This window comes from Thunnus albacares, chromosome 12 (genome assembly GCF_914725855.1).
Source record: "Thunnus albacares chromosome 12, fThuAlb1.1, whole genome shotgun sequence".
Taxonomy (NCBI): Eukaryota; Metazoa; Chordata; class Actinopteri; order Scombriformes; family Scombridae; genus Thunnus; species Thunnus albacares.
In genome coordinates, this window is record NC_058117.1 from 8,529,112 (window position 1) to 8,540,046 (window position 10,935).

General features: G+C 43.3%; 1 protein-coding gene across 1 annotated transcript; it reads right to left on the minus strand.

The window, feature by feature from the left end:
- Positions 1-213: 213 nt before the first annotated feature.
- Positions 214-9,623, minus strand: LOC122993366 (opsin-3-like). The gene is made up of 2 exons (XM_044367493.1): positions 8,916-9,623; positions 214-599 (listed from the first exon to the last, which is right to left on the minus strand). Exons 1-2 carry the CDS (start codon positions 9,286-9,288, stop codon positions 214-216), a joined length of 759 nt encoding a protein of 252 aa, XP_044223428.1. The 5' UTR covers positions 9,289-9,623.
- Between the last annotated feature and the right edge of the window lie 1,312 nt (positions 9,624-10,935).

Below are 10,935 nucleotides of genomic sequence, written 5' to 3' on the forward strand. Positions count from 1 at the left end.
TGTCTCCTGTCAGGCCTCTAACATTATGGAAGTGCAATGCTAAAATCATTGGACCTCCCCTTTAAGATGGTGACATTACCATAAACAATGAGGGCATCATTAACATTGTGCTGCACTGCATCATATTTGCTGAGTTTCTTTAAAAAAAGTTTTTGACCGCTTACCTTGCCAGGAAACATTTTGGATGTTACCAGCACTTATTCTGCTCAACAATCAGGGTTTATGGGCAATATGTGCGGTATGGTGGAAGCCCTCCCCACACTGACTCACCTGTCTGATGGCGCAAAGCAGCTTCCCGTAGCTAAATATGATCACCAGGAATGGCACGATGAGGCAGAAGACAAACAGACAGATGATGTAAGATATGTTATTCGCCGTCTTGGCCTCCCAGTCGACAGAGCAGGTGGTCCCGGGCCCCTCTGGGCCATACTTGCTCCAGCCAAAGAGTGGCGGCAGGGTCCAGATGAGGGAGTAGACCCAGGACAGGGTGATGCCCAGGGAGATCTTATAGTAGTTGGAGGAGTCCGCCTCAGTGGGGGCCATCATGGTGCTGTAGCGCTCATAGGAGAGGACAGCCAGGGAGATCAGGGACACGATGCCTGTAGAAGATAAACAGGACACACACACAGGTAACCATTAAATGCATCCTACAGCCTACTGAAATCTCAAATGAGACAAACATGCGCTACCTGCCCAAATATTTATCTACTCTAGTAATATAAAGCTTCACAACTCTTTCTGAAATCAAAAGTGCAGCTTAAATGGGATTTACAGCATCAAAGAGGGTTATGATTTTAAAAAACAACTGCCTGAGCGAAAAGTGCAGCATAATTAAAGTCTCGCAAGCGTGTTGGATGTAGCAGCAGATACATGCTGCTGTAAATCACAAACAGCTGCACTACCTGTAGTGTCTCTGCTTGACAGAAGCAATGCAGTGAAACACAACACTCAATATTTGGAAGAGACTTTCTTTTCTGTCCATAGGCGTTCAATAAACACACTCTCTCTGTCTCGCTATCTCTACGACTCTCCGTCTCTGTATTTTAGAGGCAGAGCCACATGAGCCCACAGCTCAGTGTTCATGCTGACCCCTCAGCCTTTTTATCCTGTTTGCTATTTGTTTTGAAGCCATAATGATCCACAAGGTTGTCTTTCATGCTCATTGATTTTCAGTGGCAGGGATGCAGCCCTGTGCTGGATGCTACTTTTAAAAACACAGTCCAGACCCTCGCTGATGAATGAATAAATTTAAAAAGAGAGGAGGAGAATATACTGTAGGAGAGTGAAAGAGAGGCAGGAAAGTTATAAAAAGGTTATAAAAAGAGCCAGCAGAGGAAGATGGAAACAGATTTTAGCTATGTGATTGAAGACGATGCTTTCACTGAATGTTTTTGTGCATTCACATTGACCATACAGTATATGCCCCTCACTACAGCATCTGAACTCTATGCCACAGTGTGTTGTGGTTGTCCTTTGACTCCAGACATTGCGCTCATGTAGTTTTTCCTGCACAGACTGCTTAGCTCTGGGCTTTTATTGGCTCTGTTGCTGCAATATTACAAAGTCAACACAGTTTTACAACAGCCCACTTCTGTTCCTGTTTGATCTGAGCTGACTGACTAATAGCAACCAATTTCAAACATAGCTTTCATATATTTTGACAAAAAACACTTTCAGCCCAGCTCATTGCTGCTCTATCTCATCAGGTCTATCATTTTTCCACAGTTATTCTCTGTCCGCACTCTGTGAAGTCTAAAATGAAACAGGGGTGAACTGTCTTCTCACAACAGGTGGACTGACTGATCTCATCTTTGGGCTAAAATCCTTGTGATAGTGTTTATATCTAGGTGTCATCAGTAGACGCTGTTATAGTGCAATAGTAGCACTTGTTATCTTAAATCACAACCTGGCAGAAGTAGCCTGTAATCCAGTATGCAGCAATAGTCTGACAAAACTTCTCTCGGAGTTCTGGTTAGTAAATGCAGGTTTACAGTTTATACTATTTTCTGATTGTAAACTTGACTGTAAAATGTCTAAAAAGAGAACTCTAACATACAGTAGTTCCAGTTTGTGGTTCAAACACTGTACCATGTCAGTGCACAAGTATCCTTAAGCTAAACTAAGCTAAGGAAGCTAAACTAAGAGACTGTCCTCACAAAAAGAGACTCTTGTCTGCAGTTGAGAGAAACTTAAGTCTAGGCACAAAAAACTGTACAGTTAAGGTTGGGAAGCGTCATGGTTTGGGTTTAAAAAAAAAACAAAATCTTGTTAAGTTGATAAAACAGTCTCACCTCAAGGTTCACTTACTCGCTTGTTCTGGAGCTTTTGGCTCATATCACATGGTCTTCATCAACAGCAGCTGTGACTTAACTTCCCATTATTCTGAACACCTTTAGGACATGTTGGCTTAATACAACCTGGACTCCTGATAACTGAACAAACCCACAAGACCATGTGATGCGGTTGAAAGCACTGAAACAGGCGAGTAAGTGGACCTTGAGTGGAAACTGTTTTGTCAACTTACCAAGTAGTTGTTTTTTTAACCCAGATCATGATCTTTCCTTGAACATGCAACTGTTGCACCTAAACCGAACCAAACCTTAATCACAATGATGGCAGATCAGAAAACAGTCAGATGAATGGTGTTTGTCCTGTAACAGCTTTTGAAGGTATTGACAAAGGATGTCTTTCTGCTGAAAGGGGCTTCAGATGAGAAAATGTCCATGTGTTCTTTTAGAATGTATTTTGTTATTTAGTTTGGAGAACATGTTGAAATACACTTTGAATACAACCTGTGGTAAAACACTCTTTCCTGATGCAGAAAAGAATTCTTCCTTTTCCATGAAATCCTGTGAGTCCAGGTTGGAATCATGTGGTGCGGCACATCTTTGAGATAATAGACTGATAACATCTACAAACGTCTCCAAGGCCTATATACTCAAATCTGAGTGAGGAGCCAAATCAAATCACACACATCAAATTGCTAAAGCTAATTAGCAGCTCGCTTTCATGCCTCACATACAGAGCCATTGAAATAGGAAATTGAATACTGGCAGTAATCATGTCACTAAACCTCTGTCTTCACAGCTCTACACAGCTGTTGTAGGTGATCGTAATTTATCACTTTTAACAGGAAAACCTGATTATACCAGCTGATCCCATCACATGTCCACCCTCTTGATGAGAGCATGATGACAGCAATTCTTTATTAGAGGCGTGTAATGTCATGGAGAACGACACCCGTGGCTCAAACTTCACAGCATCTGAAATCAAACGTCACACACAATCCATCTTCTAGTCCTCTGGCAGGATCAGAGGCAGCGGCTGAATGTAATATTCCAAAATGAAACATCTTATGATCTGATAATGTCTGAAATAAAAAATTAAAAAAGAAGCATCTTTGTTCTGCCTTCTCTGTGATGCTCCCTCACTGCTTCTGTCTTATCTGTCTGTTAGAAAGCATCTGGTTCTGTATCACTTCTCTGATACTGTATATCCGAGGAAAGACAGTTTGAATGAAAAACACAGGATCGAATAAAGCTGTGTTTGTCCTATAAATCCCATCTCAGTGTCTTTTTCTTGGCGATCACAGGAGCGTGGAACCACTGTGACACTATTAGGTCTTAAAAAAAATAGAAACCTTTCATTAGACTTGCAAACATCTCTTGTATATATGACACTCAAACCAGACAGCCATCATCGTCTTTGCTTTAAGAGACTTTTTATCTATTTATTACACAGACTCATTAGCAGGCTTGCTCACTCTGACCTTTATGGAGTGAAGCACTGTTCTGCTTTCTTTCTCCCCGATGAGACTTCTTCTTACCGTCCTAACAAATGAACATCACTCAAGCCAGGTGTTGCCTGCGTCTACGTGATGCACATGTATGTGTGCATCTATATATTTCCTCTCCTCTATACTTGTGCATGTTCATCCATTTCTGTGCTTGCATCTGGCTGGTGTGTGTGTGTGTGTGTATGTGTGTGTGTGCTTGCAGGAGGGGCAATCTAACTTCAGTATGCAGCGAGAGGGCCCAGCAGTGCAAGGTTAATCCAGTGACTGTGTGCAGAGTCCACTTGAGGCAGGAGGAGGCAGCCAGCAGTATGCAGGGACACGCGGACCTGATGTCAAATACAGAGGGAGAAAAAAAATCCTCTCCTGGTCCTCCACATCATAATGGAAGACAATAAAATGTTCAGTGAGATGGAGAGGAAAATGCAAAGAGTTGGGCAGCCGAGGTGAAGCAGCTAAATGGATGCCAGGAGGCTGATCGCAAAGCAGAGAGTATAAAGGGGAAAGAACCGGGTGTGAATGTGCACACCCACACACACACACACACACACACACATGCACGCATCTCCACAGATTGTCTTCAGTTGGCGCTCCTGGCATAAAGTCAGAGCAGTGGATCTTCACTTGTTCAGTCATTCAAAAAAATCTGAGACGTTATAGGCTCAAAGCAAGAGACCGCGAGCAAAAAGTAGAAATCAATGTGAAGAGGGAGCAGGAATACCAAGTCCTAACACCAAACTAACAACGTCTTTTGTCATTGACAGTGATGCTCTCTAATTTGAAGGAACATCGATCATTCAGAAAGGCTTTATAGAGATTTGGTGAAGACAGACACAGTCGCTTTGTCAAAGCTGCACCCAGCATTATTCATCTAAACAATCAATTTCACTTCTTCGTTCTTGGACCCTCCCTTACTCTTTATTTCGCTCTGTTTTTTATGAACCCATTGAGGAATTACTCATCCATAACCAATGGAAGCTCTAATTATGTCTGCCAGCCATCTCTCTCTCTCTCTCTCTCACACACACACCCACTCTGTCTCTCCTCCTGATCTGCGTTAGCACGTAGAAGCCAAAGTCCTGTCAGATTTTAATAAATTGGCTCCTTGTGGATGTCAGTGTTACACATCTTCAGATGGCGCTTAATCTCGGCATAACACTTGAGTTAGCGAGACAGCGGATACAATCATCCAGATACTGAGAAACGTCGGGGGTTCGCTTTATTCTCCGAAAATATGACTGAAATGAAGTAATCCTGTTTTGGAAATTGCCACTTTATCCCAGAGGAAGTGGAAGTACAGCGCTCCAGAGTCTGTTTTCAATTTAAAAGTTTGACAGATTCAAGAGGCTCTTAAGCGAAGGAAAATTCAATTTAGTTAGGCTAAATTGAGCGCGCTGTGTGAACATTTTAGCAATATATCAAGGAAAGTAACCGGGTGGCCCGATGACTAAAGCCAGGGAGGGAAAGGCCTGCAGGACCCGCCATGCAGGCTGCACGAATGTGACTCACAGACTGCAAATGTAGCTCACGATGTGTTGTTGCGAGTCTTTGGTTCCTCCCTCTGCTGTCACTGTCCAAATACACAAGTATCCACGAGTCACATTTTCAGTCCAGCAGCAAACACAAAACCAGCCTCTAACTTTTGTCTTCTCAAAAGCTTTTTCACTTAACTTTTCTTCGCCGTTGGCAAACATCAACTGGACAATCGAGCAGGTGGCTGCACATAATAATCGCACTCTAGAGAAGGACACATGCCTGAAATCTGTGGCTACAAGAGCTATCAGAAGCCCTGATGTTTGGCTCGTGTGGTGGCTACAACAAGCTGCTCCAGTTAAAGCGAGGCTTTTAACATCACAAGATTAGACGCGCTGAAGTGAGTTAGACGGAAGCTTTTGTGCAAGATTTATGACGCCTTTATAGAAACTTCATCAGAGGAAAGCAGTTGTAAAGGAACGTGGACGTCTCCGTCTCTGAAAAGCTCCATATAATTTGTGAAATGTTGGCATAGTTTTATTGTAATGACCAATGAACTTAAGGGATTCTTTTAAAGATGCTGAGCAGGAAATTCAGTGGTTGTGATTAATCGATGTGGGCTGTAGTGCTGGAAGCAAAGCGGTAGAATTTACTAGTGAAAACATGATAAATTACTAAAAAGAATGATGACACTAGTGGCTGAGTTGTAGTTTCCGTGGGCCTCGTGCATGAATGTGTTCTTGGTTTTCTCTTATATTTGTTCTGGCACAAAGCAATAAGAGGAAAATAAGAAAATCCTACGTGTGGTTCAACGAACTCTCTTAAATGCCTGAACTTGTGGTAAATCTCTCGTTTCAGCCTGATTAATGTCACCAGTTCATGAGGAGGTGCGCGTTCATGAGACGTGATCATTAACATAATCCACGCCCCTAAAATCGCCATATAAGGCTCCATGTTCCGCTCCGTTGGTGGGCGAGTTTCATTCACAAAAAAAAAGTTTCCAAAGAATTAAAAACACCGCGCAGCTTCAAGTCCTGCTTTCAGCAATTAGAGGACAAACACATAACACATGTAGGAGTGACAGCAGGAAAACAATTATAAAATATGACTCCAGCTAACACGTCATCAGAGCAGCTCTGCACTGTGGCAGAAATAAAGAGGAAATGATTTGACGTGAACTCAGATGCTAAAAAATATCTTTCTAAAGCAAAGCGCTCGGTGATGGGAGGCGGTCATGTGGCAGTCACAGAGACATTAGAGGAGAATATTATAGTCTACAGGTGATGTTACACTGTCAGCTGCAACACAACATGATATTGGACAGACATCTGCAGAGAGACAGCAAAGGTAGCAGTCGGAATGAGAGAAGATTCCAAAAACTACTGAAGCTGCGGCGCCAAAATATGCCAATAAAATCTACAAAAAAACCCCAACATTTTAATTAAACTGGCAGCCATGATGGTGAAGATATGCTAAACAATATAAATTTCGCATTAAGTTTGCTTTACTTATGTATTCATTTTTTGGTTCATTACAGTATCATATTTAAACCCCAAATTAATCCAGATTAGAACATTGTAACTGTAAATCAAACAAGTGTTTCTGCCCAGTGAAGAAAGGCAGAGATGATCTATTCATGACACGTGCAGGTCTAACCACTCGTCAATTTCCTTCGTACCTCAGAGAAAAATATGAGTATGAGAAAAATGATGATGAATGCCACAAATGTTCTTACTCTCCCTATGTTCTGTACACTCGTACGTGCATTTCAAGAACGAATCTGTTTGCACGTGCGCTTCTTTTATGAGGCCCAATGGAAATATAATATGACCACTTTTGATGCGGTGGATTTTGAGTTAAATTACAAATTTAAAAAAAACTGCTCTAAAATGACTTATAAATGACTGTTTTCTTCCAGAATCAGTAGAGGAGTTTATTGGTTTGCAATCACAAACTGCCAGATATTCTTTGAAATATGCACTTTGATCGGACAGTAAGAAAGGACATACAGCAGTGCAAATGTTCTTACATTGTGTTAATTGAGAAATTAGTGTTTTTGAAAGCTCGTATATCTCACGCTGCCTGGTCTTCAAAGGTTGTTTGGATGGCTTGGAAAGCTTTTAAAGCAATTAGTGTGACTGATAGCGAGGAATTCTGCTCATTAAGGATCTTCAATTCAGGCATCAGGCCAAAGACTCCTGGTGATGGAAGAGCATTTTTATGTTTAAAGCATTCGTTCTGCAGATGAGTCTTCTCTCGAGTTTAGCATCAGACAAATTTCATCCACATCACTCAAATACATACATTTGAAGTTTTGATACAGTGCGCCGGCAGAATGAATATTATTCTGGCTTCTATGTTAGTTTGATGCTAAAATCCTTATTTGCCACTTTTCTATAGCACCGCTGGCTTTTTTTTTTTGCTCAGCATCTCAGCCTGGCTGGTTCCAGGTGAGTGTGCGCCTTATTCCCAGGTGCATTATTGTGCCTCATTTGCATCTATACCAGCACTCCTGAGCAAAGGTAGAGCAACGTCCCCTTTCTCATTACAAATGATTATATTCTGAAACAAATGCTGGTGATGCGCCTGCTCACGGACTGTGTCCCCAAAGCCCACAGCCCACCACAGCCCAGCACGAGCAGCTAAATGAACAGTGATGAGACTCCCCTTGCCTCAGGCACAGCCACTCAACTATAACAAGCATTTAGTGGCCATTTAATAGCAGGCTGCACCGTACTTTATATACAGTACACGCAGCACCCAAATCACCCACTGACAATCCTGTGTGACATCCTCTCAGAGTTCATAATGACATTTGAACAAATGACTAAGCATCTGTGAGGGCTCGCTGAGCACACATGCCTCCCTAAATACCCACGGCGACGTGCGCCATGAAAATGCACGCGCTGTGGAAGTGATTTAACAGCCTGTCACGCAGCCCCAGCCGGAGATAATGACCGAAGAAGTGCATCATAGGACTGGTTTCCACAACTCATCACTTGGACAAAACCTGCGCATCTGCATGTGCAGGAATTGTGTACTCCATAGGTCGATGATCCGCAACATCGGATCACTGCAAGCAGGTCTACCGAATTATGCTGCGCAAACCATAATAGAAAACAAGATGATCTGCACTTTTACCAAGATCTTATCGACCACTGCTATGACACACTGCACGACGATCACACCCACAATTAAGAAAAAGAAAGAGAGAACGAAAATACATTAGGCTATTTAAGTATATAAAGATGCCAAATCAATCGGTTTAATGATAGGTTTAATATCTCCAAATTGTGCGCGTCGTGCACAGTGATCAGTTCCCCGTTATTCTGTTCATATAGGTTACAGGGATTTTCAGGCTTTTGAATTAAAGTTTCATGTGGCCGTTAAGACGCACCACGAACAACAACTGGCGTTAGAAAGAGAAGACAATTAAAATCATTTTCAAAATGCACATTCAGACCACAGACATGAATCTTAGCCATGTAATGTAACAAGCGCGGTGCTCCGGGAAGATTGTGTGTACAGCGCACCGTCATTCACAACCACATCTGCAACAAAAATAAACAGCAACCTAGAAATGACACAGAGACACAAACAAAGCGTTCGTATGAACATCTCTTCACATATTCCGCATTTCTATACTCACCGAAGAGGGAGTTGGCGAAGCCGTACCACACGCATCCCCCTTCTCCTATGAGCCACCTTCCCTGCGTGCTGGCCGCGAAGCTGAACGGAGTCCCCAGTACGCACACCAGCAAGTCGCTGATGGAAATGTTAATCAGGAGCAGGTTGATCGGCGACCGCAGCATCTTGTACCGACAGAAGAGCACGAGCACCAGCAGGTTGTTCATAAGTCCGAAAGTGCCGATGAAGCCCAAGCACACAGCCACAATCAGGTGCCCTGTCGGAGAGAGGGTGGTCCGGTATGAGCCTCCCCCCAGGTGCCCTTCCCCGGCTCCGGCACACAGAGCGCTGTTGACCCCTGCGCAGCCGCTCAGGCTCACGTTGGACACGATCATCGCAGTCCGGTGTCACGGCAGTGGCACTCTGGGCGGCCACAGTGCACTGAACGGCAACTAATATGTCGTTGGCATTTCTTTTTTTCCCCTGTATGTGGAAAAAGAATATAAAGACAAGCCGTCACCCGCAGCTAGCAACACTTATTGCTTTAAAAGAAATGTCAAGTGGAAAAAAAGTAGAGCCAAACAAAAAAGTGGAATAATAGTTTGTTTGTTGGGAATGTCAAAACTTTGTGCCTCAGTTCAGTTCAGGGGAGGGGGGTGTTCGAAAATTTAAAAAGTTTGGTTAGGCTTTGCTCCACCGTGTGGCAGTCTATAATGCACACTCTCGCTCTTTCCAGAGATGCTCTTGTCTCTCATGCGGACACCTTCCCTCTCTGTCCGTATTTAAATCACTGTTGCCCGCTCTCCAGCAGCTGACGTCTGGGCGGAGAGGAGGGGGGGTGGGGGGGAGCGGAGCGCGCTGGTGGTTCTGTAGGAAGAGAGCAGCATGGAGATACAGTGCAGACCAATCAGACGATCAGCATGTGGCTCAAGATTGTACTGCACTATAGCCAGCCCGCTGTGAGCGGAGCACGAAAAAAAGTCCACCTTAAAGTTTGAGGAGCTGTTCTCTCTCTCCCGGTGCTGGTTTTATCTCGCTCTTACATCCACTGAGCACGTTTTGATGCGAGGCGCTGTCCGTGGTGCTGAACACGGTCTCTGTGGGGCAGCGACCGCTCCACTTATCAGCTGTTTATTCTACTCTGTCGCGCATTTTAATTGCAGTGTTGATTTAAATACAGGTGATTTAATGCCGCAAAGCTATGCGCGTTAATCTCCTCGATCCAAGTCATAAATACAGCGCCTAAAATATGAACTCAGGACCATATATATTATATATTAGTTCAAATGCCAACTAAATCTGATTAATAATGCGCTGAGTGAGTTAATGATGCTCACAGGTGAAACTAGATATTAAACTATTTGAATTTCTCCACAATTGTTTTAAGTTTAGTTAAAAATGAAGACTGTTGTAGTACTTCTGAAATAGGCACACATAAACGATCAGCTGACTCACTGGGCCTTATGCACTAATGTGTACGTAAAAATGTTCTCACTTTGCGCACAAAATAAGTGCACACGCAAAATCACCGTCGGATTCACGTGCGCCAATTTTGTTCTTACCACCCTGCGTATGTTAGTGAATCAGAATCATTCTACATTGACAGGCGCCCGCCATCAGCAATTAGCATACTAACACATCCCATTTCTCTATGTAAGGAAAGCTGTGTTGGAGCGCTGCAGCAGTGTGGAGAACTGTCAGTCATTGTAAAGGCAGCATTGAGGGCAGTGATGGTAATACTGTAGAAAACCTTTAGTGCTAGCGAAATGCAAACAATAGTTTCAGAAGTAGAAGTCAGAAAAGGCAGATTTGGCTGGTAAACATGTTATTGGCACAACTGTTTGGAGCCTGATTGTGAATCCTGTATACAGCCTGCATACCTGTTGCACCACTACCACGCAGTACGTCCGTAACTAAATAAAAAGTTGGTAAACGTGAAGATCTGTTGAACTGATCTAAATAAATCTCTACTACGGCCAGGTGCGCGTCGTGTTTCGTCTTTGTCCACAACAGGCCGTGATGTACCGAAAGCAGAGCGTCCC